The sequence below is a fragment of the Nothoprocta perdicaria genome, unplaced genomic scaffold, assembly GCF_003342845.1.
Source record: "Nothoprocta perdicaria isolate Ctin4 unplaced genomic scaffold, notPer1 scaffold_269, whole genome shotgun sequence".
Taxonomy (NCBI): Eukaryota; Metazoa; Chordata; class Aves; order Tinamiformes; family Tinamidae; genus Nothoprocta; species Nothoprocta perdicaria.
Genome location: NW_020455498.1, coordinates 352,901 through 379,957, shown reverse-complemented (window position 1 = coordinate 379,957; position 27,057 = coordinate 352,901). Strand labels below are relative to the sequence as shown.

The 27,057-nt window shown below is 42.7% G+C and overlaps 1 protein-coding gene across 2 annotated transcripts in view; it reads left to right on the top strand.

Annotated features, from left to right (window-relative positions):
• Positions 1 to 27,057, top strand: part of ELMO1 (engulfment and cell motility 1) — a 241,407-nt gene that overhangs the window by 16,311 nt on the left and 198,039 nt on the right. For both annotated transcript variants that reach the window (XM_026040820.1, XM_026040821.1), the window contains exons 4-5: positions 12,050 to 12,100; positions 21,582 to 21,751. In XM_026040820.1, the coding sequence (XP_025896605.1) occupies positions 12,050 to 12,100; positions 21,582 to 21,751 (221 nt within the window). The remainder of the gene's footprint in view (positions 1 to 12,049; positions 12,101 to 21,581; positions 21,752 to 27,057) is intronic.

Genomic DNA, 27,057 nt, shown 5'->3' with positions numbered 1-27,057 from the left:
TTGGTGGTTCACAAAATGAGGCAATGATTTCAGCACAGAAAGTAATGAAAAAAGCTGCAGCTGTAATAAAAATGGAATGCGTAGTCTAAATGGGACATGCTCATCTGAGTAAGACCAAGAAGTACATTCATTCCTAGCATTGCTGCTCGAATCACTGGGACTACAACAATGATGAATTTGTTTGGAGGGCTGTACGACTTAGGGCTGCAGAGGTACCTTTGTAATCAACTGAAAGAGTGTGATTTAAAACCTGCGGAAATCAGCATGAAGATTCCCTAATCCCGCAGTGGATTTTGACTTAGAGACCTGCAGTTAGCAGCCCAGAAATAGATGCTTCTTATTATGGCCTCGTTGATACCAGTGTTAGTTTTGSCTTGTTCTTAAGCCGAAGAGCCTTTCCTGTATGTGTGTGTGTTTGCTCTGTGTTCTTTTTTTCAGAACATTTGTTTAGAAGTTGTTTAGCTTTAGAAATGAGAGTTCAGCTGAGACGTGAATTAACTTTTCTCTTGCTGCAGTTCTTACCCTTATCCCAAAACCAAGGGGAACTTAGACATAGTGAAGCATTTAGAATGACTAAATTTAACAAGACAGCTAGAGTGGTTGCTTATAGATATATATTTTTTAATAGATCAGTTTCATTTTTTCATTTAACTCTTTGTTAACCCAGACAGCTCTCTCCAAGTGTCAGAATTTGTTACAGAGTCTGTCTTTTTTCCACTGTGTTTTTTCTTCCTTTCTTTCCAAGTTTCGATTGACCCACACTTCAAAGGCCACCACAAGGCAAGCTGTTGAAGTAATTATTGGCTAGGGTGTTTCTCCTCCACCCAAATTTAAAGAGTGAGACTGCTTTGCTAATTGCCCTGAATGGTGACACAACATTTGCCAATAAGTTAGGCACAATTGATCTTGTCTCTTGGCATTTAAACTCCAGTTGTCCAGTGAGTGTTTCCAAGAATCCAGGCTTGAGCAAGGATTCTGGCTTCTTGAAGGAATGTGTCCGGATACAGTTGGAGGAGCTTTTCAGACTTTGCCTCCACCTTTGATGGGTAAGACCCTGCAGTTTTGGAGCAGATGGACATTGTCTGCTCTGCTTCAAAGAATGGTCTTCTAGAACATTTTGGATTGCACTGCAGAGAGGACTTTTGCGTTTGTTTATCCCCCGATGAAAATATGGAGAGTATCTGACTCTGAGTCACATAAATAACAGAGGAGCTCTAAATGCCACCAGTATTACTCAGATGTCTGTGACTCTTATTAGATGTCGTTCACAGTTTATCACTGCTTGTTGAATGGAGGCTATAAGGAGAGGCCTGTATAGGTCATCTCCTCTGCTACATGCGTTTCTTCACTGGCTGCTAAGATGTTGTTGCTGTTTCTGGATTAAAGCATGAAAATACCAGGGATGAGGACAAACATGCACTTCARAGAAGCCAGAGCACTAATGACTGGATCATTAAAGTGCACATTGCTTTAAGCTGCTCTGTTCTGGGAGATGAGCAGAGCCCTTTTGCTCCAGTGACAGCTGGGAATATTTTCCAGTGATCTCAAGGTGTATTCTGAGTGCTTGCTGACTTCTCACCTTCCAGGTATAGATGCCTTTTAGAAACATTCCTATGTTTCCTTGAAAGAAGAGCAGTTCGTGAAATGCTGTGTCTGGCAAAGAGACTTTGATGTGAAAATGTTACAAATGTGAGACTGTCAACACATGGCTTACAATTACATTTTCATTTTTGGGTGGCAAACAGYGCATCTGTGTTTTGGTTGTCATATGCAGAACTCTTATCTTTTGTAGCTGACCTATATTTCCTGATGATACCATAAGCATACCATAAATAAATGAAAATAACGCCCAAGCAGATCTGTCTCTGCTATCTTTTTTTTTTTTTTTTTTWAATCTGGCCATATTATTTGGAAAAATGCCTCCTCAGGGGGAGCAGTAACTGTTCCTTCAAGCAGTGTAATGGCAGGGCTTGCACAAGCCATACTGGGATTCACCACAGAGAGGTACCTCGGGCCCCTGCATCTCTGCTTGTTTGACTCTGCGCGTGCCTGAAAAGTGCACTGGAGACTTTTAATTATGTATGTTGACAGTTGTTGTTAAAAAGAGGAGAAATAAAGAAAAAGTTAAGGCGAAGAAACCAACTAGCCTAGCCTGTGTTTTAAAATCATGTCTCTTCAATTGTATTATTATGCACATATTTTAAAAGCCATAGTTGTTAACGGAGAGGTGTTTCTTGCTGCTTTAAGCAAGTAAAAGCCTGACTCTTGAGTCAGGATCTGGTTGTATGAGGTACTTTGCAGCAGAGGCCAAAGAAGTCATTTCTGCTTTACTGGTTTCAGATCGTAGCTGAATAGACTCTAGTCTAAATGAGGTGTAATCATTTAGGAAATCTAAAGCCTGGACAAATGCTGGCTAGAACAGAAAAATGGCTATCTGGAGAACAACAACAACAAAAATGGCTATACGATTATRTGTGCTGTGCTTTGCTCCTGAGGTGATGACCACATTTTGGATATCTCTGTGCTGCTGCTGCGTAATCTGGCTCACAGATCCAGTGCATCGTRTCTGCATGGCCCACCATGGAGTTTCGGTCTGAAAGGGCTTCTTATTAACTCAAAATTGCGCCCCTAATGCAAAACGATGATGGAAGGGAACTGAATCGTGTCCAGCCTCAGATTTTATTTATTTATTGTCACATCTGATGGTGTGACAAAGTGCAGTGCAGGGGGCGGGAGCAGTGAGGAGCGGGAGATGACGGCCTTCGGGCTGGCTGCGCTCCTCATCCCAGCATGTGGAGGCCCTTAACCTTGCGTCTGCCAGAGCAGGCGATGGGGAGTAAGTGTTTAGTTTGCCCTTGCTGAGGCACCTCGTGAGCCAGCTCCAAGCTGTGTTCAGCACAATAATGGCACTGGTGCCATTTCATACATTGTCTTTGGAATGCAAGGACATGTCATTCCTTCACTTATTGACTGTGCGCCATTCATATTCAGGCACAATTTCATTGTCTTGAGCTTTCCTTTTTTATAATCTGATGGCTCTGAAGACTACGTTTATTCCTTCTTTCCCACCACCCACATTTCCCTTTCGTTCTACTGTGCCTGAAAGGAAAGAAAAGAGACACTGAGTTCCCCCCATTTATTTGGAGAGAATTTTGCACTGTTTGCAAATGGAGCTGCCCCCACTTTGCTGTTGCTGCCACTGCTCAGCAGTCCATTGTGCCTGCGGATGGGGTGTCCTTCCACCCTGCCCGTGCGCCTGCCTGGAGTCACTGCCTGGAGTGTTTGTTCGCTCTCAAAGGTGCTTTTGCTTGTGACCTATTTCTTGCTGAATGCAGCCTGTAATTGTAGATTCATGTGAAATTCCCCTGTGCCACTATATGCTCCCTGTGTGGGAGTGTGTGCCAGTGGCGGGACGAGAAGCTTGTAGGGTTGGCTTTGTGTGTTTGTTTTTTGAAATATTTCCTTTCATGTTCTTAGTATTCGTTTGCTTTCACTGATTGATTGGACTTCAATGATTTGGAAGGAAATGTTCTGAATAAGGGAGGTTTCTCGTTCACAGAGTACCTGGCTCTTTTGCAGCTCGGAATAGGGGCTATAGTAGCATGCAAGTTGGGAAAGGCAGTGTGTTTAGGTGGTCTGTTCCTTTTCTCTGCATTACCCCTTACAATAGACCTGCTAGTAAACTTTATAAATGGCAGGTTTCAATCTGTATTTGGGCTGAAATCTGACCCAGATTATGCCCAGCTTCCCCATTTCCCCACTGTCTACCTGACATGTGGTGTCCCCCTCATATTCCTGAACTTCTTGCCATGTTTTGTGGGTGCCTGCAGAGCCCTGCAGGACTTCCTATTGGTATGGACAGCACTGAGAACTAGCAGACTTGAATATGTTTCTCCTGCGGATGTGCATGAAGAATTGAGTATCCGAGCACTAAATTAATTCAATCCTTCTTTCTTCAGACCGAGATTCCAAGAACTGCGTTTTTGTCCTTTCTGGGCAAATTATTCCAGGTTCTTAGCATTTCTGTTTAGATTCATAGAAGATTTTCCAGAGAAAACCGTTCTATCTTGGCAACCTGTTATACTTTCTGGTACCTTCATGAACAGCTTAGTAGTTCCTCTGTTTATGTCCTTTGAAAATATTGGATGTGATAATATCTTCTCTTTAGTCCCTTAATTCTGCAGCAAGGCTGCTGASATGGGTCAGCTGTGTTTTCCAAGCTGTAGATACATTTATCTTCCTGGGGTTAATTCATAATTCTTCCASATAAGCGATCAACTAGAGAGGGAAGGCCCGACTTGAATGTCTTTCTTTCTGTTACAGCACTCGGATGTAGGTACAATGCACCACAAACACTGGGAGTGCAACTGATAGCAACTAATCTGCATCAAATGTGGCTGACAGAAAAATGCCCTTTAAATCCCTTTATGCTTTAAGAATGTCTTAGTCAGAGATAGGGTTTCACAAGATTTAGTGTACAAACATCACAGCCCGCTGCTGAAAGGGAACAGCTCTGATTGCTTCTCCCTTTCCCCATGGGGTCCTGCCACATCATTTGTGCTTGCAGCAGCAAATATTTGGACAGTTTGGTGGTGGCAGAGGGTGAGGGAATCATTTTGTGCCATTTTAATTGCTTGAATTGTCTCCATGAAAGGTCTGACAAAAACCAGATCTGATGCGAGGGTGGAGCAGGAGCCTTGAGTGATGGCCAGGAATGGGCTGGGCAGAAGGAAAATGTTAAAGGGAGGGAAGAGGAAGAGCAACGAAACTTTCCCGTTTTAGCAGCTGTTACACTGCTCATCTGCATGTGTTACTGTGTCTTAGCCTGATGTGGAATAAATTTGTTTGCAARTTCTGTTGATTGCAGCCACAAATGGGGGAGGGATGTTTTCCATGGCCTCGTCTGTGTTGGAGAGGGAGGGCAAATAGAAAGGAATAGGGATAGGATGTACATGGGAGAGCAGGGCAGTCGCATGACTTAGGTTACCATTGCTCTTAAAAATCCACTGCTCCTGGAAGCTTGTTGAGATGTTGCTTTTTATTAATTGCTATAATTTAAGTAATGCTGCTCTCTAGATGATACCATGCCACATTCAAGCTATCACAGAAGAAACTATCACAAGAGAGGAGGGAAAAACAAAAAAAGTCATGTCAAGTGGTGCAAATACCTGCAGGCTTCCCCTAAAACAACATGGTTGTGAATATGGTTTCGTGTTCAACCTTGCCAAATGGCACAGCTCTTATTCCTGCTTGAAACGTACCACTCATTCTTGTTTTTTTCCTTTGCAAACTGGATACAAACCAAAATGATGAATTTTCAGCTGGGTTAGTTCCCTCACTGACTCATCAAGCAGTCCTGCTGTTATTTATGCCACACAAAAACAGTGGAAGGAATGAGCAGGAGGCTCAAAAGCCACACTCCAGTTTATGGTTGTGACCTATCCTTCRGTCTGGCAAAAGTGACCATGAACCACAGTCTTGGATTGGATCTTTAGACACTTTTGACAGCAGGGTCTGCTTGAGGAGCTGCTGTCCCTGCACCAACCCCTCAGCTCTGCTGTGGCTGAGAGACTTTCATCGGAGATTTAACTTCAGCTCAAATTCTGTTCTCTTCTGGAGTGCTGTTTTTTGTTGTTTTTGTCTTGTTTTCATGCTCATATCAGCTCCCTGTTCTGATTCCCCCACATGAGCTCACCAGCAGTCGTACGTGCCCAGCTAAGCCTGTCATTTCCTCATGTTTATTTTGGAGGCTCTTGTGTTCCYGCTTACCAGAGGACTATGGGGCTGCTTGTTGTCTGCCCACCCCATCCATGTTATTGGTAGAACTGTCTGTGCTGCTATGTGGTAACTTGGATTAGGGAACTGATCCAGTTTAAAAATAACCCATATATAACTTTTTTTTTGGATGCGTCAGAAGGAGGATGTCTGCMCACAACATAACGGCACCACTGCTCTGCAGAGCAAGTGGCATCTGGTGACAGGGTCTTCGTACAGATCATTCCACCCGAAGGTGATGCAAAATGATGCAAAACTAAAACATGGCCCTTGTCTTAAATTGTAGTTTTCTTAGCCAATTTCRCTGGCATATGACCTCATATAACTGTGGATTGCTGAAGACAGAGGTGTTTTCCCTCTGTCCACAGCTTCCTTTGTTTCCTTCCTGTAGCATTCTAGAGGCTGTCAGAACCATGATTTGAACCAATTCTGTTTGTGGTGTTTCCCCTCTCCTCTCCTCCCCTCCCCTCCCCTTTTTTTCAGTGAATGGAGGAGTGAGGAAGAGAGGTAACTTTTTTTTTTTTTTTTAAGATTAACTGACTGTCTGCATTTTGTAAACATATGTAATTTCCTTCCACATCCAATGCAAGGAAAGCATTCGGAGCATGCATGCTAGATGGTACATGCRGAGCTGTCCTTTTGTACTAGGCTGTGCATATCCTAAAACCAAACCACAGATGTAGCTTGATTTATTTTTGCTGGCTTCCATGATCCTTGAGTAGGAGCAGGTAAGCAGTACGCAGAAAGCCTTCCTTCCCTTGGGAACATTAGCCAGACTACCAGCATTTACCTTTTTTAATGGAAAATGCTATCTTCTAGTGTAAAAAAATTACAGGAAATTCTCCCTGTTTCCAGCAACTCCCTAGAAAAGGAATTATATCACAGGAATGTCTGCTCTTGTTTTTTTTTTCCTTCTTTCCCTAAAACTGTGCAGTCCTGTCATGCCAAGAGAAAGAATGTTGGTAATTATGTGCCTCTCTCAACTTTTCCCTTATTAAAGCTTGTGGTGACTTAAAATGGTCTGAAATTCCCTAGTGAGCCCAGTGGTGTAGCTAACCTCATCTTCTGTCTCTGCCAGTCGAATTTGTGAACCTGGTTGCTTCTGGTGATCCATTCATTTCATATTTCCTCAGCATTTACACTTGCACTACGGGTRACAGAGGTTATGGCTGCACTTTGTCCTTCTTCTACACGGGCCGTGCGTGTGTTACCATATTTTTCTGTCTGTCTTCACAGCCTCCTATGGCAGCGACTCAACAAGTCCCCTGCCTGCTGAATGATTCTTTATCTTTTTTAAACCCATCTCTTACTGTTCACACCAATCCCCCCCTTTGTTTTCATTTTGCAAAATTTAATAATAGGTTTGAATTCAGCATGACCTCTGCTTTCATCATTTTGTAATCTTTGATCATAATTCCTCTTGGCCTTTTTCTGTCCAAACTGAAGAGTCCTTGCCCTGTAAAACAGCAGCTCTATCCCCTCAATTGTTTCACTTGCTCTTTTCTGCATTTCCTGATTCTGTCTCCATTAAAAAATGAAGATCAGAACTGCGCACAGCACCCGGCGTGTGGGTGCACTAGGTTTTTTCCTATGGTTGAAGAATGATGCCCCGTTCCTGTTTAACAGTCCCGCTTGTGATGATGCCCAATGTTTTATGGCTTGCTACAGTGCATTTGGTCAGTGARTGAAGAGAGATCTGTCAGCAAGGACTTGGCATCTCCTTCCTGAGTTGTAACTTGAAAATTAGCAAGCAGTTATCTCCTGTCTCTTTATCTCTGTTTACCACTAGCCCAGATTCGTCATGATGAAAAATTTACACACTTTTCCTAGTATCTGCATGTCAGAGCTCTAATTTTTTTGTTATATAAACTAGGAGGAAAGTATAATAAAACAAATCATAATAAGGAAATAGGGAAAAAATGAATTATTTTGAAATGTAAATGTGTAAGGAAATTTGAATTTCTTAGTTATTATTCTTTGGCCAGTTTAGAGAGGTTTGTGAAGAAAAATGCCTGCTCGAAGCTAAAAGAGCAAGTGCTGAGTGAGCTCTAGCCACAAGAGCTGATGCTGCTAGGCCTTCCTCAAATAAGTTAGGAAAACATTCCAGTCTGACCAATTGCAGCAAGCTGAGTCACGAGGCATTTTGCAGGGTGTAACAGATTATTAAAATGATAGGACAAATACATGACAAAATAAACTTGAATCTTGCTTGGAAACTTTTTCCTGCCTGTCTCCAGCAAGGCTCTGAATCACTGGATCTTTTGCAAGCAAAAGCGTGTGCCCTTGTCCCTCTGCATGGTGTGGGGCCCTCTTGAAGGCCTTTGGATGGGGGCCCCGTGGCGGCTTTGGGCAAAGCAGAAGCAGCAAAGCTTTGAGAAGGAGCAGGGCRTGGTGGCAGGTAGTGGAGGTTCAGGGAGCCCTGGACAGTAGAGTCGGGAGACCCAGGGCCCTACGTAGGGAATGTGAAGCAAACAGCCCTGGACACYTTCTCCTGCTCTCGTTGTTTCGTTATTTGTGTGTTTTCATATTTGTCTGGTGAAAACTCAGCTTCAAAGGTGTCGTGCAGGAGTAGGATGCTTGGAAATACTGCACGTTCAGATAGGGTAAAATCATCTTGTGAGTGTAGGCTCTTGCTAGATACAGCGTTGCAACTGAGGCTTACTTGTGTCCGTTATATGACTTCTGTCTTAGTCTCAAGTGGGGTTTGTAAACAACCTGTTCACCTGTCACAGAGTTTCTTCAGGAGGTCTGCCATTTGGGTAACACTGTTAAGGTAGTTCCCTCACTTCCCAAGGAGGAGCTTTCCTAGTGCAGGTCAATAGAGTGAGTGTTGCCAGCAAGCCCAATACACGCGAGAAATGGAGCTGAAGTGTCTTGGAAGGTGGTTGTGTCTGTTTTGTTTTCCATCTCGGGTGCTGGTGCCCTGTGTCCCGGATGGCAGCGGTGCCGAAGAGCAGGAATGCTGGAGCCGCAGCGTAGGAGCRCGCCGCTTCACCCAGAGGGAGCTCCCTGGGACACGGTCCCTAACGCTGAGGAGATTAGCTGGGTATAAACGTTGTGATTGAAATTACCCGGCGGGCTGAACGCTGCGGCTCATGCGGGAAATCCTCCTGGCTTAATTACACGCTTACGCACTGTTTCTTGGTCGGTGCTTAAGTCATTATTCAGCRTGGATAAACAGAGTTGGGTTTTTGATGGGGGAACAGCTAACCCTTTTAAAGTTTTGGTTAGCCTGCTCTGTTGGAAACCTGATGCTCTGAATACTTTCAGATAAAAAGTACGGGCAGTTTTCGTTAAGCCTTTGTCCAAATCAGAATTTGAAGACTAGCTGCCTGTCTCTCTTGATAACACTGATTAAATTTGCAGTATCAGGCAGACTTATGTTATGTACTTTGCTCTGAGCCAGGAGCGATTAGAGAGAGAGAAGTCTTAGCTTTGCATGAGCCGTGAGCTCTGACGTCTGTTGGAGCTTTGGGCCCGAAAGCTTTGGCATCTCAGCTCCTGTTTGGCAAAGAAGCACAAAGACCCTGAGCACAACTGCTAGCAATGCCTCTGTGTGCTGCCTAGGTGTTTTTCTTTGTGCTGCTTTTTTAGCATATGGTCACTCTGGAGATGCTTTTGTTGTTTCCCTGTTTGTGATCCCTTAACTTCAGCAAGGCTTCTAAAACTTTATAAAACATTATCAGTTTCCCTCTTTTCCCTTGTTTCTAAATTCCTCTGCCTGTACAGGAATAGCATATTTATTTAACAGGGTATTTTCCACTTGCGAGCTTGGCTGTGGATTCAGCCTGTGCAGAGGCAAAGTGTCTTCTTGCATCACTAGAGACTTGTTTTTAGCCCACATTACTTCAGGTTAAGGCCATCTGTTTATGGGTCAGGGCTTCGACTTTGACAAGTGTGGCTGAATAAGCTGTGGAACCTGCTTCCAGCCTTCAGCAGCCGTAAGATAAAGTAACTTGGGCTGTGTTTGGACAGCTTGCTAAAAGTGGGAGATAAAATTCTGCCTTGTGTTTCCCTTGCTTCCTCCCCCCATCCCGGCTTTGCTCGCTGCTGTGTAGTTTCACCATCTTTCTTGTGTTAGCTCTGGGCTCACCCCTTGCAGGGCTTGTTTCCATACATGACCTCCCCCCAAAAACCTCTCCTCTGTGCTCGTGTTTGTGCTGCTTTCTGCCAGGTTACTTAGCGAGACTGATGCGCAGATGCATCTGCTGCTAGCAGAGGCAGTGGGGGGAGACCCCTCCCCAGAAGCCCTCAGCCGTTCAGTGAAGTCCTCTGTCTCCTGGGATCACAGTGGTTCGTGTGGCCTCCTCGCACAAAGCCAAGTGCCTCGTGTGTGCAGTGGGCTAGGAGGGTTTGCACAGATACTTACTGTGGCCCACATGAAGTGAGTTGTTGAGGCCCAGGCTCATTTGTAACTTATTTGGTACTTGTTAGTGCAGGAAATATATGAGCAACTGAGCTGCTTTGAAGCTCGTGAAAGTGATGCTGTTGAAAAACAAACTGGTGCAAGTGCTCTTATTTATGTTTAAGATTGTTTTGTTTATCTTAGGTCCAGCCTTTCCCAGAGAGTGTCATCTAGCCTTCAGTTTTGGGTATGATTTGGGCAATTTGTTGCCCGGCTCCCTCCCTGTTTTTAGTGCTGCTGCGTGTTGGGATTTGCTGCCTCCCAGCAGTGATGGAAGTGTGTGCACGAGTGTGCACGTGTGCGCATGGACACTGCGGCCCAACACAACACCGGTCTTGTAGTCTGCTTCCAAGTGCTGAGGGGGGTAGATCTGCCCAAAGCTGTTTGACTCTCCTGAAGCCATTACTTCCATTCAGCTCCACACACCCAGGAGGTGGTAACAGTTTTAAGCTGTTTGCAAAGTGAGTAGTTTCAGCGCTGATTAAAGCTAAACCTCACAGACACACTGCTGTGGTTTCATGCAGCCACCTTAGACGTGGTGTCCTAGCAGGGAGGCCGTGGCACCGCCGGGGAGACACCCCTGGGTTTGGTGATAGGTTTGCTTGTGTATTTGAGCAGAGCTCTGTAAAAAAATATCTCGTACTTGTTGTGTTGTCTGACAGCTTAAATATTTGAGTGGAAGTGGAGATGTGTGTGTGGTGGAGGGTGGCCTTGCACATAGCTAGCACCAATCCTATGGAGGACTTGGGTACCAGGAAAGAGACAGTGTAACGGAGTTTATTTTGAGACTGCTTGACCTCGTTTCGAGCAAGACTCACCCTGTTTTTAGCATGTTGAATTTGAGATGCGTCTGATTGGGAACAGGAAGGATGAAAGGAAATTGGGAAGGATTGCCCAGAAAGAAATGCAGACTGATTTGTTTGGCCACATGTCAGTTTGCAGGAAGCCTGCAGCATGGTCTTCAGAACAGCTTCACCAGAAAAGAACATTTTTTCATTTAAAATGCCCGATTAACTCACATCTCTCAAACTGCTGTGGATTCTTTGCATTCCTTTGAGGAATTAGGTTAAGGGCCCAGGAACCAGGTGTGAGGACATGGGCTCCTGTAGCGAGCGGGAGGCCCCGCTCAGCCCAGGCAGACCCTGCACATGGGCGCTCGTCACGAGGTTGTGAGCGCGCTGCGTGGGCCCATGTGGTCCATACCACGGTGGCCTTTTCCTCTGCCCATAGCCTTATTTTAATTGAGCATCCTGTGCAAGTTTAACCGGAGGAGAATGTTTAATGCCTGCTCTTTCTGCCAGCAGGATAAGGAGAGGAACTTAGGGCATGTGTTTGAACTTTACTTGCTGCATAGCAGCAGTGCTTTTGGACTTTGCAGCGTCGTGGCGGTAGAGCTCAGGGGCTGGTTCCCGTGGTTTAAGTCAGCATGTTCTTGTTATAGAAAATGGAGAGCCAGTGGGATGAAATTTAAATGCTGCAGATGTTTAATGACAGGTTTCAGCAAGCCTACCAACTCCTCAACTATGCAGCACAAAATCAGAGCCAGACATCATGGCCAGTTCCTTGTGTCTGCTACGTAGGATGTTTCAAAGAAATATTCCCAAGTTGCCAATGGAAGCTAAACTTTGAAAAATATGAAGTCATTCCTGAAACAGTTCAAATCTGTTAAATGCSATATGAACAGCCACCTATTGCTTGCAGACCTAGTTGGGGAAAATGTTGTTTACATGTTAACCTGCATGTAAATAGGCAGAAATTTGTGTACAGAGGCAAGGGACAGCACTACTGCTGCTTTAGTGGCGTTCTCGTCGTGTGTGTTTTGTGTCTTTATAAGACTTAAAGCAAACTTTTTGAATTTTTCTCTTTCAGAATCGTAATGAGATAAAGAAYGGAGCAATCCTTCGATTGACTACATCTCCAGTGAGTTGCCTTTTTGTTCATCTCCCCCTTCCCGAAGTAAAAGGATTTGCTTGGTAAAATTGCAGTGGATGTTTTATCGTTGATGTTGTTGTTAACCATAACCACATTGTATCCCCCTGCATTCTGCAAAGGGTGAGGGTGCAGAATTAGTCATTCTGCAAAGGGTGAGGGTGCGGTCGCAAGGTGTGATACATGTGTTGATCTGTTTTTGTTGAGTTACAGGGCCAGGGGTGGTGCCATTGAGTGAAATTTTGTGGTAAGGCTGGCACAGCTGGGTGTTTTTCTCTCACTTCTCTCCCACTGGGGACAGTTTTCATGTCCAAGGTACTTGTGCTTACCTGCTGGTGTTGCAGCCTCACTGTTTTTATTGTTTTGTGTTTTTTCAATGCTACCTCCCTGTCAGCTCCTCAAAAAGCATGGCAGAGTCGCTGGTCACCTTGTAATGGCCTGTTCCCATGCTGAGTTGAGCAGTACTGTTACCACATGCTGAAAGCTTTTATTAACTSAAGAGGACACATGTCTTGGGCTGCCATGATCACATTTCCTTACTTACAAATGTACCATGTCATTAAAAGGATTTACCTCCGTGTTTTAGCCTCTGCAGATTCCAAACATTCTTATGGGCAGGTTCTGCCTGTGGTGTTCTGTTGCTCATTTGAACAGGCAAGACAGAGTTTTGACTTCTGTTAAACCCGCTAAAAGTGTGTGGTCAGTTACTGCCATGACATGTGGAAAGCACCGAAGCTGCACAGAAACCACAGGTTCATTTTGGATGGATCATTATTCATCTAGTAGATTCTAGCCTCAAAGTAAAGAGACAAGAAGTGTGTGATGCTACTAACTTGCCAAGTCCTCCAGACAGGGAATCATTTCCCACTACTCCCCAGCTTGCTAAACTTAAAACATAGGCCAGAGGTAGGACTCGAAGGTAGCTGGATTTGTAATCAACGTTCATGTGTAAGTAGATACTGAAGAAGTCATGAATGGATATGAAAACATATGCACACATTGTCTTTGATTGTATCTGCAAAATTATTCTACAAGCGTATAGCTTCTTAATAGAGAGCACATCGAAATAGCAACCACTTGAGGAGAGATGAGGTGCTTCCCATTGTCATTTATCTCATTTTTTTCTCTGTAGTCAAATACAGAGCTTTACAGCCGTAACAATAAACAGTGCTTTAAGACCATGGCTCTGTTGGAATCTGTGTGACTTTAGAGCTGCTTGCTCTGTGTCAGCAGAGCAGTCTAACACACGGGAAACCACTTCCCTGTGAATTGAGACCGATTCGGTGGACCTTTCAAAGTAACAGACAGCGCCAACTCCTTTAACCCCTAGGACTGCTTAAGAACAAATGTCCACTCCACTGAGAAGGGGCTGGCCCAAGCTCGGCACCTCATGAAATCAGAACAGCATCTGTGGTTGCTCAGAAGGCGGCAGGGTCCCAGCGGGTGCCTCGTTCCGTTGCGTGGCCACGGCGGTGRCTCAGGGCAGCCTTCCCCTCTCAAAAGCCACAGCTGGGTGCAAAGCGAAGGCGAGGTTGTCCCACGGCCCCTCCATGGAAATGCCCGTCTGTCCACCTGCACCATCGCTTGTGGAACTGAAAATACCAYCAGCAAACAAAAGATGAACTTGGGATTTGTATCATTTCCCACTAACAGCTGCGGTAGGAAGGTGGGATTTTTGCTTAAATCTGCTTTTTCCCTTCCTTTGCCTTCTGTTCAATCAGCTAAGACACGGGTATCCACCCTAGTTATGGAGCACTCGGGGCTACAATTATGGATATATTCCTAAAGGCACTATTCTTCTGTCCTGTCATGAACTAGACCTACTATCTAGTCTTCATCCCAAAATAGTACTTATAATCAAGCTTGAAAAACATCAGTAACAAAAGCCCTTTTGTCATTTTTCCCCCAAATCAGAGGAGTAGTTTGGGTGGAAGTTTGAAGGGAATGGATTGTTTTCATGCCAGATTAAAGTATCTGTATTCTTTAAATCGTAGAGATCAAGTGGGACAGGCCCATCCTGGAATAGTATCTTTGCATTTAAGGTACTGCTGAAGTGGTCATCATAGATTTACCTAAAATAGTAGATTAAAGGCTTGCAAGCTGTGGTTTTTATACTGCTGACCCACACAAGGCTTGTCATTTACCCTGAAAAGCTAACAGGCCATCTGTTTCTGTTTTCCCTCTGAAATTCTCTCTGAGAGCAGCAGTAGCTGGAGGAGATAATGCAAAGAACAGGCTGCATGATATATATGCCTGCAAAATGGGGAAGATGCCTTTCTAGCTGCATGAGATGGGTGGAAAATGTTTCTCTCATCCTCTGAAGACCTTAAGGTGCTTCTTCCCCTTCCCTGTTTGTTTGTTTGTTTGTTTTCCTCCCCTTTTCCTATCTTACATCAGGATAAGAMTGCAACTATTCCTTCCTTCTCTCAGAAAATGAAAATCACACCAAAGCTAACTTTTGGARAGGTAGGAAAATTAGAGGTAGAAAATCAGAGGTAGGGAGAGGAAGAAGGGAAGAAGAGCCATGTGAAAGTTGTCTGGAGCTGTAGAATGATTCCTCAAGATGTGGCCATGTAATTCCRGAGTTGCCATAACCTGCCCATTTCCTTCCTATTGTGGGCAAAGATGTGTCCTGAACTCAAAAAGCCTTTTGAGGAAATATTTTTTGCAGGAGGGGTTGTGAGGGGCAAACTTGGCTGATTCTGAAGATTACATACACCTGAAATGTTTTGCTAATCTTAACACTGAAGATTGGTTGAGAAGGATGAGATGTGATCTTGTGGAGTTCTGTTGTCACTAGCCTTGAAATCCATATTCCTCATGTACCCAGAGCAGATGCTATTAAAAATCATAGGATTAGGAATCAGGATTAGAAATCCAACAGCAAATCTTTAGATGTGTTAAACACTTTTTTTTTAATCTTAAATCTAGATTTTTTTATGTGTGTATAGAGCCCTTTCTTCTCTCAATCATTGTGACATTGCACTGGCAAAGCTGCAGTTATGCTGAGCTGCTAAATTCATTAGAAATGCTTGTCTTAGAAGATTTATAACGCGTCTATTTTAAATTTCTTTGAGTTAAAACTTCACAAATGCCAGTCATTGAGTCTGGTGGGAATTCGAACTATCTTTCTTTCTGTAACTCTGTTTGCAAAGTTTGTGTGATTCTGTAAAGATCTGTTTTTTTCTAAACAATGCTATTTTTTTCGCCCTTTAAACCACTCTCCACACAGACACTGTGTTTCCTAGGTAACTTGAGTGCAGATTGAATTTCTCTCATATTATCTTTTTCACCGTATCATCTTTCTTATTTATTTTTACTCTGCTATCATTACTCTTAACAATTCTTCGTGCTATCGTGTTTTTACTGTTTTCCATGACCTGTTTTCCCCCTTTGCCCACTTGCATTTCTGAAGGGGCTCATCATATGTCTCTTGTGCTTCTTGTGCAATGTTTTTTTTTTTTATTTTCAAACATATGTGAGAGTGAAATGCCAGATTGTTATTGTCTATTTTGTGCTGCCCATATTCCARTGGTTGGTGGTAGGTGTGTAAATGAGCTGTAATTGCTCCTGAGTGCGAGACTGTTCCAAAAGGAGAGTTTGGAGCTGCAATGCAGCAAGCAGAACTGAACCTTTTATTCTGTGCAGCTGTAGGTTTCTTTTCATCGGACCTTGCAAACCCTCTTTCTAATGACTGACCGTTTTGAGGGGTTACTAAAATACTGGGAAAAATTCAGCTGATGGCTGTCTTAATTTAATGATTTTCAAACAGGATCGATTTGCTGAGCTCTAGCCGTTTATTCAAAAGTATCTTTTTGCATAGCTAGGAAAATATGGCTTGCTCATGAACTGTACTGTTTAAATGTGCAGTCAATATCTGCCTTGTTCTAACGCATTGTTTATGGTGCCTGATCATTTCCTTTTGTTGCATGGWCTTTGTTGTCTTCTGGTTGGAGGCTGGTTGAGTTCTCAATCCYGAGGTTGTTTAGAGACAGCTCTGTTAACAGGTCTAACATGACCACTCATATAAACAGAGGTATTCATTGAGAACCTTTTAGCATGTTCCCTCAATACTTTCATATATATGAGCAAGTTGTTTTTTCATCATACCTGTCCTTACAAATCAGAGGTAAAAAAAAATATAGGTTCTTTGTGACTCATCTCTACTTAGGTATCTAAATCTTTTACCTTTAATAAGTAAGAATTTGTGGGTCTGGTCTGGAATCTTCCATCTCCACTTGCTTAAATCTGTGYTCAACTGACTTAGTCTTCATAAAGCTGCATAAATTCAAAAATATTTGCAGATTAAGCCTATAGTTGTAATTATATGTATCTAGTAATTGTGGATTAGTTGTTATTAAGACTATAGAAGCAGCATTGATCACTGAAATCAGAAAATGAATTTGATACGTGTTTACATGTCRTACAGGAGGAGGATGTGGGAAGGGAGGTCTTTTTTTATAGGTAGAGATTTAAGCTCATTTTTGCAGAATTCTGGAATCATATTGTGAGTAGCAAGAAAAAAAGGAAATGGGAGGAAAATATTAATATTTTCAAGAGAAGCACTGATTATAAGTGGCTACTGACTGCATAAACTCTAAGGTACATCTTAATAATACATATGTGCAAATATCTGTAATGCTTATCATTAATTTTGTATGTCTCCAGATGTGACCATTTCCCTGATGCTCTGTTTCTACTCCAGTAGCTGCGTATAGCAATTCCATAGGGCTGCCTTGAACATTATTTGTACAGAGTTTTAAATATTGAAATTGTGCTTGCTGAGTATTACTGTAAATATCTTAATGCCTTTGCTAATTAAAGTTGAATCTCACTCAGATGCCAGCCAATCTTGCAGGGCTTGTTAAACCTGGCTTGCAGGTAATGATAATGTAACATATCCACTCTTCCATAATTTTCTGAAGTAACTGAGTTGAAGGTAAGGTGACAGTAACAAGTGAGAAAGGAACAGTTTAAATGACCACAGCAATTCTTAAAGTGAGTTTCCTTCACCACTGATTTGAATTAAATCATATAAATGAACTTATTTGGTGCAGAATTGTGTTTGGTAGTACCTGATGCACCCCTTTTTCTGTTGCACCCCTTTTCTTTCTAGTAGAAAGATGGTTGATGCAACTAACTTACCTGCAGGGCAGACCAAAATATCCTTTACAAAAAGGAAATAAAATAACAGATAAAACTGTGAGGAGATAAAGGTAAACTGGCTACAGACAGCTGAGATCAATACAGTCCAAATTTCTTCCATAAAACGTTAATATTGGTATCATTTGRAATTGTGTTTTCCCTTCTGCCAGCTCTCTGTATATTGTATTCTGTACCGAAACCTAGTGTGCATTGATGTAATAAGTAGTTTTCAAAGTTTGATGCACAAAGTACTCAGTGCCGAAGAAGTGATGAGTTGATGGACAGAATCCTTCATAGGATGATCTTGGGATTCCTAAACCTCCAAAAGGCTATTTGAGTCTCTGAGCAAGTCACATCTGGATTTGGGTCATTAGTTTTCTTGTTAAGCTGACAATCTCATCAAGCTGCTCCTGCTTTTAAGCATTACTTAAGGGCAGCCTTTTCCGGCTGTCCTTGGAGCAAGTCACTTAAGACTAGGCACGGAGCTTACGCCTCTTGACAACCTTTTGAAATGCTCAGGCTTTGACATGCACTTTTTACAAGCTTCCCCATCTTCCTTCTTTTCTGGAGGTGAGAGCAGTTAATGCTGCTGTTCACTTACTTGAACAGCCACATTTCTGTTAATTCCCTCATACTGGTTCTCCATGAGGATGGTTTTATATATTTATTTATTGTTCTTACCTGAATGATACTTCAATAGGGGCAGAGACATGGCGGCCAGCTCCTCTGCTACCTTAATGACTTGGGTTTTCCATTGTCAATCCACTGGTGGGTTGTAAATCATTGAAATAGTTCCCTGGTAGGCACTCGGAGCAGGTTTCATCTGGGTTTCATTTCTAATGCAGTCCTAAGTGCGCTGTACATTCCATAGGCACGTATGAGTGCTATGGCAACGAGAGCTAGGGGGGTTGTGAGAACAGCCCCCGCGGCAGCGTTTCCACCGTCAGGCACTGGTGACAACGGCCAACGGTACTTCTGGCCAYGGCTCTCATGAGACACGTGCCAGTATTTTTGCTGAGGCAAATGTTTGTTTAYCCCTTTAAGCGGGGTCTACTCTGCCAATATCAGTTCTTTTTTTCTCTTCCAAGAACGAACGCAATGCAGTTTACTGGATGCGGTGGCTTGCAAAGCTCATGTAATGTGCATGGTGTCCTGCTGTGTGCAGCTTCTGACTGGCTAAGCYTTAGGATTTCTTTTTTCTTGCAGTTTTTTGACAATTTGGAGCATTAGCTTTGGTGTAGCCAGACATGTTTAGGATGCTTCTAAGTTTTATGTATTTGGAACAGAGTCAAAACACTTACAACTGAGAGGCATGCCTTTTTATTTTTGTGCTGTATAGAGTTGAGCCAGTGGATTTAGAATTATACTTTGGTTTTCTCATTGTCAGTTGCAAAGTTGACTTYACAGAAACTAGAATTTCATATTTGGCTTTTGCAAAGTTTAACAYATATCCATTAAAAGGTTGGTGATGGTTATGCTGCTGTTTCGCACTGTAGCTAAGTTTGCAATGGATGTCCCTGTGCTGGAATTGCTCCMGTTTTGTTGAGAGGTGGGATTAGTTCTGTCTTTTTGTATGTGCTGGAAGAAAGTCTCTGTGGGAGGCAGCAGCTTTGCCCAGAGAGAAGGATGAACCTGGCTGTTAACTGCCTGGTGTTTGTGTGTGTGCAGGTGTTTGTGTGTGTGCAAGTGTTTACCCAGCAATAGCAGATAAAATCTAACCTAGTGCCCAGCAGGATGTTTYCCTCACTCGATTCACAAATTCTGTCTTACTGACTACTGTGCTACATAATGAGGTTGCCCTCCCCTTCTCTTTGGTCTAGTGACCAGCTTTTACCCCCTGAGATTTGCCCTTTGAGCAGCTCAGCTGAGTGCTGCTGCATCAGTGAACCGGGTATTTTGTTGCTCCCTGCTGCCACCAAGTCCAAGAGCTTTCGGAGGACCTGCAGCCTGTGGAGAGCTAAAGAACTGCAGCCTTCAGGAGCTGAGCGGTGACAGTCAGTGGTGATCTTCCAGAACCGGGGAAGGTAGTGCAGGAGAAGGAGGACTTATYAGCAGATCTTAATGAGCTGAAACTGGGTTTGTCAGCCGTTTCTGAATGTGGAGGAACGTGGTGACTTGGCAGTATTGATGTCATTCCAGAGAGTTTCTATTCTGAGAAGCAGGAATCCAGGAATTCCTGGGCAGAAATTTTCAGTGCTTTCTGAGAAATAGGAATGGTTTAAGTATTACTTATATCAGCGTATCTTTTTGAGTTATAATAGTGTGGGGTCTGAGAAGAAGCAGTTCTGTAAAAGAGGTTGTTCAATGACCTGCAAGTTGGCTGTTGATCTTCTGATTCATGTAGGAAYAGTGGCTGCTCTGTATTTTTGTAGTTGAATAGACCATGTTACCACTTCTTTAAAGCTTTTCTTTTCCCAGAGCAGATAAAGGAAGGAAAGTGTTGGAAGATGTATTTTGTGGTTATCCTGAAAAATGGAAGATAATGGGATCTATTATCTTTCTTCTTTGGCCTTTGACAAATGATTTAGCCTATTAGCCTATTTTTACTTGAGAAATTTTTCCTTTATTACCATGTAGACAAACATTCCCATTAAAGAGGATATGTGCAAAGTGTTGTTTCYCCATTATAGCTCAAACCAACTGGCAGAAGAGGTCATTTATGGTGGCCGAATGGATGGTGGGATTGTGCCTTTCTGTTGACATGGAACTACTGTGGCTACAAAAACAGTACTTTAAGCATTGTAAACTATATTTGATGCTGCCTTAACTGAAGATGTTAACCATAGCCATATTATATAGAAGATATTTCTTCCTYCTATACATCCTGCTTGAGGAGAGCRGTTGGATTAGATGATCTCTATAGAGGTCCCTTCCAACCTTAACCATCCTGTGATTCCTCACCACAAGTGGAATGTAAAGGGACCTCACCTTTTGCTTCTGGCCAAAACTGAGTGTTGGCACTACAATGGGAATTAATAACCTTGCTGATCTCAAAGRATATTGGAACATATAATGAAGAAATGTGAAGTAATCAAAGTCATGTGGAGTACATAATGTTGCTGTTATTCCTGTCTTCCCTGTATAAATGCTCTTTTCTACAAAAAAAAAAAAAAGTCTGCTATCTGAGTATCTTGAAGTGCAGAGACAACCATCTCTGCAAAGAGGATATTCATTGTTGAATAGAAAAGGAATTGTCTGTCAGCACAGCTTTTTTTTTCTATCTTTCTTACTCTCTAGCTAAGAAAGAAAAAGCATGATCTCGGAACAAGTAGCTCCGAGTTAGCCCTTGCCATTAATTTGGTTTCCTAACAGCACATAGCTTCTCATTCACCTTTCATTCAGCGCAGGCAAGAAATTAATTTTAGGAAATTAAATTTTGCAATTATCTGCATATAGCAAGGATGATTCTTTTGCTAACGAAAGTATYGGCTAGTTATTAACTGAAACTGAAGATACTGTGTTGTGGCCAGTAAAAACAGCAAATCTAAAATGTGAGGTTTGTTTTGAACTATTTGAACAGCTAAAGAGAAGACCAATTTAATATGCAGTTTCAACTTCTCTTTAGCTTTTTATCATCAGTGTTTATTTTGCTACTTCATTCTCTATTTTTAGAATGAATAAATAGCTTAATATTTATCAATTTATAGCTTAATATAGAGTTACTCAACTAACGTAATATGTATATGTGTTATCATAGCTTAAAGAAAATAACAGTTCCTGTGCTCCTTGCAGAGAGTGTATGAATTTTTGCATTGGACTGTGAACAAAAATGGAAAGAGATCCAGAGGAAGAGGAGGAAGGAGCAGAATGCATGATGTTTGTCTCTGTTGATGTAACTTAATTAGGACAATATAGGGTTTTTCTTGTAAAGGGTCATGAAAAGTGCATAAACAGTGTAAGCATTGACAGAAAAAATGCTGGCATAATTATAGTGTGATTGTGTCTGAGGCAATCTGTTTTATTTTCATTTCTACTTTTATTGATATGACATATAAGCTTTTCAAACCAAAGGCTGTCTTTTTTTATGTTTGCATTTTGCCTGACACAGTGGGATATCGGTCCAAATAATTATACATAATAACAATGGAGGAATAAGTGGTTAATATACTTCTGTAAAAGTAATCTGTATGTGAGCTACTTAAGTGTTTTAGAGAATGTAAATGTTAAGTATGACCATTTCTTTAAGTTTCTTGACTGTTAACTTTACATTATTTGGAAATGTGCTACCAAATACGGCTATTGCTGCTGCCTGGGCTAACATTTATTCATCATTGCCTTTGTAACAAAAACTTTTCTGTTGTTTCTCTGTGTTTTGTTTTTCTTTGAGGCTCAAAATGCACAGCAGCTCCACGAGAGGATCCAGTCTTCTAGCATGGATGCCAAGTTAGAGGCACTGAAAGACTTAGCCAACTACTCAAGGGATGTTACATTTGCCCAAGAATTTATAAACCTAGATGGTATTTCTCTTCTAACACAAATGGTTGAAAGTGGCACAGAGTGAGTATTCTGCTTAAACTGTCACATTTGTGTCTCATTCTGCGTGCTCGTGCTCTTTCTCTGCCTCTCAGCCTGGAATATGTCTTGTTTATTACTACTAAGAGTGAGTAAAAGGAAATACCTGAATTCCTAGGTTGCTAGGATAGGATTGTCATGAAGATAGAAAAAATAATGTTTTTAATTTCCCCAACTGTGAACTGTTGGAGGGTGTGAGAACAAAGAAAGAAGTTACAAGTATCCTCTATGCCATGAAGTTTGGGGGAGTGCTGTGGTCCTAGTTTCTTCTCATCAGAATTTAAATATTATTTCAGGGTTGGTGTCTAGTGGTGCTATCTGATAGCTGTGCTTTAAATTGACTATGACTCAATGCAGTATGTGTAATGGTATATGTAGCAGCAAAACCCAGTGTTTTCTTTCTTATTTTTGCCTTTATTTTAATTCTGACTGGAGATTTTCAAATGATAATGACTTTTGGAAATTGAGAGCTGACCTCTGGAAATACTGTAATTCTTTACCCCAAGATCTTAGCACTTTCATCATTCTGACTAAGTTTTTCCATAATTTGTTCCGAATTCCTTTCCACTTAATGTGGAAGGTACTGCAAAAAATATATATCAGCTGGATTGTTACATTATTAACTTTAATAGTTAGTGTTTCAAGTAGGCTTTTGATTTCAAGTAATAGTTGCTGTTAGTTCTTTACAGTCAGTGCCAATCTCTCGTACACCTGAAGAAGTCAATGATTTCTTATGCTCCGTTGAGAGAAAGCCAGTGCTTGAGTGCTTGGAGCGTTTTTGTTCTTTGGGGGATGTTCAGCCATGTGGACTAGATCAATTGCTGCAGTCTCTGAAAATCCTCACTCTCTTCCATTCCTTTGAGGAAAGTAAATTGGGAATAAAGCAAAAATAATAAGCAGGCTTTTAAATGGAACAAAATTGGTTTGTGGTGGTCCTGCACAAAATACACAGTGGATTTTCCTCGAAGAYAGAGTAGTCTTTAGAATGAAGTAGCCCTTGCACCAGAAAATGCTGAGCGCTCACTTCGTGTTCATCGTTACCTGTTAATATGGTTAATGTTTTGCTCTGCTTTGAATCCCCATTGCCTAATACCAGCTGAATACTGGAGTTCCAGTGGKTTATGGTGTCATTAAAATAGTTCTAGTAATAACATTTGTTAGCTTGGCATATAGTATAATACGTGTTGCTTAAGGGACTGAATTAAACTAGAGCCAAAGATAGGCCTAAGCTAATTTAAAAGTATACATACAGTGACATCTGCAAATTTACACTGAGCTGAACTGATTTACAAGCGTGCTGAATGGCCATGGTCGGATGTGCCTGTGGAGATCASAAGAGCAGCAGTGTGAGAGTCATTGTCCCTTAGCGGGTTTGTCATGCCCTGCAGTCTGAGATGTATTGATGTAAACTGTGAATTTATAGTAAAGTTAGAAATGGCTTAACTCTGCCACTGCTGAAGGTATGTGAAAGCACTTTGCTGTTTCAAKACAAAATAGCATTCACATTTTTACAGCATTTCTTTTGGCTTGCAGCATAGTTAAGCAAGCGCCCTCCTTGCCCTTCAAATGTGCTTGTAGTGCTGTTTCATAGCTGAGAATGAGCCAAGCTGTGGCAGACTGATCTGGGTTAAAAACTGTTGGGGAGGGGAGCTACTTAAGCCAGCACCGCTGTTGAAAGAAATGCTCAGCAAATTATACCCTAGTAGTAATTCCTGGTGGAAGATAGGAAGCTCTCAACACAGCAGGCTTGTAGCCTTTATTTTTTTTTTAGTGGCTTGCCTTTGGAGGGTTTTGAGATTTTTTTTTTCTTTTTAACTGGTGCAATATATTACCAAAGATAGACTAGTCTATAGGTCTAGTCTATTTATTGGTGTTTCTGCCCGTGGGGAGAAAATCTGACTAGTTTAAGCAAAACAGCCAAGATTCAGACTGAGAGTTTCCAGTGGCTTCACATGCCAGTGAGCACTCAGCACGTTTTGTGTGTGTGTGTGTGTGTGTGGCAAGAAAACTAGCGCCGTGAGCCTGGATTTGTGAGGGCAGTGGTAAAGGAAGGCCACCTGTACAGCAGCGCTGTGCATTCCCTTCTGCCTTTATGCAGTGCATCCGTGGACAGGTGAGAGGTACAAACATGGCAGAACTTGAGATATATAATATATATATCATATCATRTATAATGAGAGGAGCAAATCCTAGTGCAGCCAGGCTCAATGCCCTAGACCTGCCCTGGTGCTGCTGCGGTTCTTTCTGCTGGTCTTTCTATTGTGGGTTGTGTCTTCCCACTATAGCATCTGCCTCTCCTTGGGCTTCTGCAGTTTCAGTGCACCAAACCAAGAGACAAACTGGCATAACAGAAAAAAAGACAGTAATAGTGTTTGAGGGTTTATTGTTTGGATTATTGCACCAAAATGGTTTTTGTGAATGGTCAGTGAGTGGCAAGGTGTGTGGGAGAATGAAGAAGAGGTGTAAGTGGAAGAGACTGTGGCACAGGGAGGATGAGCAGTTTGAGAGCCCTTGGCTGTCAAGGCATAGCAGCCAGTCAAATGCCTTTTTAACATCTCCATTCCTGTTTTTGTTTGGGTCCTCTGTAATACCATTAAAAAGAGGTCCCACAGGATGCTGGCTGAACAGGTAAAGGCATCCCTGCCATTAGGCCTGTCTCCCATGGCTGGGTGAGCATGCTTGTTGACTGCATTGCCAGCATCACTGAAATGCTTCAGAGCAAGAAGAGCTCTTTGCCCCGTTCTTGCTTAGAGTTCCCTGCCACCTTCTTTTCCCCAAGGTTTGTGTGTTTGTTTATTCATTTATTTTTAACTCCGATCAGGTCAGTGTCCATAGGTCAACCCACCCATCCCAAGAGTTGTTCTAGCACAACAAGGGGAGGCAGGAATGAGCAGCTGCAAGTTGCAGGGAAGGACAGAAGCTTTGGAGCCTTTGTAGAAGACGATGTCCTTTATGAAGCGCAAGGTGTTTCTGCCCTCGGGAGTTACCCTACATGCCCTTGAGTCACTGAGTCAGCCTGGTGTGAATGTGCAGGTACCTTTCAGGCACCCAGCCAAGAATGCCCTGAGGCCTAGGGCTTCCCTCTTCTGCCATCCCTTCCTTGTGTGTTGGACTTTGCTCCCCAGCCCAGTCCAGCTCGCTTTCTTGAACTAGTTCTGGTATTGCTGGTGGCTTCACAGAGCCCGTCCAGTTTAACCTGGCAGAAAAATGCCCACTTCTGTTTTGCAGTTGGTCTTGTGCTGGTTTGGGGGACTTGTGGGAGCAGTAGCAGAAGTGTGAACAAGTAGCTGTGGGGAAGGAGCTTTCTTGTGGCTTCAGACTGGGGCGGTAGCTTGAATGAATCACTGAGCTGCAGCCTGAGGGCAGCCGCGCTCTGAGATGGGGCTGAGAGCGGCAGTGCCGGCCCCAGGGTGCAAGGTGGAGCCTGGCACTGGGCCTTGGGGGCCAGAGGGGCCGGGAGGGCCTCCACAGGCTGCCGCCCCTCTGCGCAGAGCCCCTCCGAGGCCCTCCCAGCTGCCCACGGGTGACTGCGAGGACACCCACGCGCCGCAGAGCCCACACTGAGCTAGAAAGGGGCAAATTCTGCTCACTCGGGCTGCGTTCTGTGCGTCCCCGCAGGGCCAGGCAGGGCTCATTACAGGCACCATCGTGCTCCTTGTAAGGTTGCGTCGAGGGCTTTTTTGCCCATGGAACTCATGTTGGGGGCAGCGCTGAAGTTATAATTTCTGTATGTGATTAAGTTGTACTGGGCAGCCTCTGGAAAGCAAGACTCCAGCTTTTATATTCCTTGCATTTATAGCTGTCCTTGGTTACTGCTTTACTTATTCATTATTTCAGCTAAGCTGGTGTAAAAGTAGAGTGACCAGAGCAAGAGAATGTCAAGTTCTGGGTTTCTACTTGGCTCTGGGTCATTTTGCTGGTGCTTAAGAGAAGTAATAATATAGACAGCTGACAGGATCAGGCAGTGTTTTTTATTTGCTTATCTGCATGTAATATTTGTGAATATTGAAGAAAATTAGAGTCCATTAGAAAATAGCATTTTCCGTTTTCTTCTGTTGTAAGTCTAGCTTGAAAAATAACAAACTCAGAGAGATGTTTGATTTTCCTTTATGTTCTCAAAAATGGTTTTAGTATTATGTACAGTTCCCATAATTTGGGCCAGATTTCCCTGATTGCCTGCAGGTTAGGGCAAAAAGGACTCGTGGGCACCGTGTGTGCTCACTCTGGGAGCTGACAGTAGTCTGAATGCAGGGAGGGACTCTAATGGTGCTAGGAGTGTGTCTGGGCAATAGGAATATATCTGTTAGTGAAGGGATGCAGCATAACTAGTGACTGTCCAGGTCTATTTGAATCCTTGTTGATTAAAATAGCTCGACGTTGTTTTTCCCCCCCTCAGGCTGACTCTTGCTTCTAGAGTAGGCTGAGAGTCTCTTATTAAATGAGCAGATATGAGTTGATTTTATGTTTACTTCTGGGATTCAGATGAGCTATAAATTATAGTGCAGACTGCAAGAGGAGTTAGGCCATGAAGATCAGGGAAATGCTGGTTGCTTTCTATGGTTATGCAGGATATCAGATTGGTGTATCTGTATCCTCAAAGGGATATGTTCGTGTACCCTCAGAGTGAGTTTCTTTCTTGGTTAGAGATTTCCATGCTGCTTAAAAACTAATTTCTAATTTGAAGCCAAGTTCATGCCTAGTTACGGGAAGTTGACCAAGCAGCCATGCTGGTTGACTTTACAAACTGTGCAGATTAAGAAAGTGAAATGAAAGAAAAGGTGATTTTCCTGCTCCCCCACAGGATGCAGTGCCCTAAGAGGGGGCTGAAAGAAAGCAGTGTTCGGTGCTTCACGTGCCCAGGACTTGCAAACGTTGTATTTGGGGAAAAAATAAACATTTCTCCTTGCTACCCCATCTAGGATGATGTAGATTGCTCAATCAAAGCTATTTCCAGGGTCTAGCCCAGAATTAATATTTCAGAACACTATAGCAGTACAGCTCATCTTTCTGATGTAACCAGACTGGTAGAGGTAGGTGCGTACTCTGATGTATCAGATCAGTCTTATGACTTGGACAGATCCTCAGCCTTTCTTAAAAGAAATGACAGCTCTTAAAAACTAAGAAAAGGAAAACTGAAGTCACAAGCCATAAATATTGAAAGTTCAAAGAATTAATAAAAAGAATATATATATATTTCTTTTCATTGCTACCAGGAGTAGTAATAATCTCATGACCAGCAAGAAAAGAAGGAAAGTAAGTAAGTAAGTTTATGGAGGCTTTTTTTTTTTTTT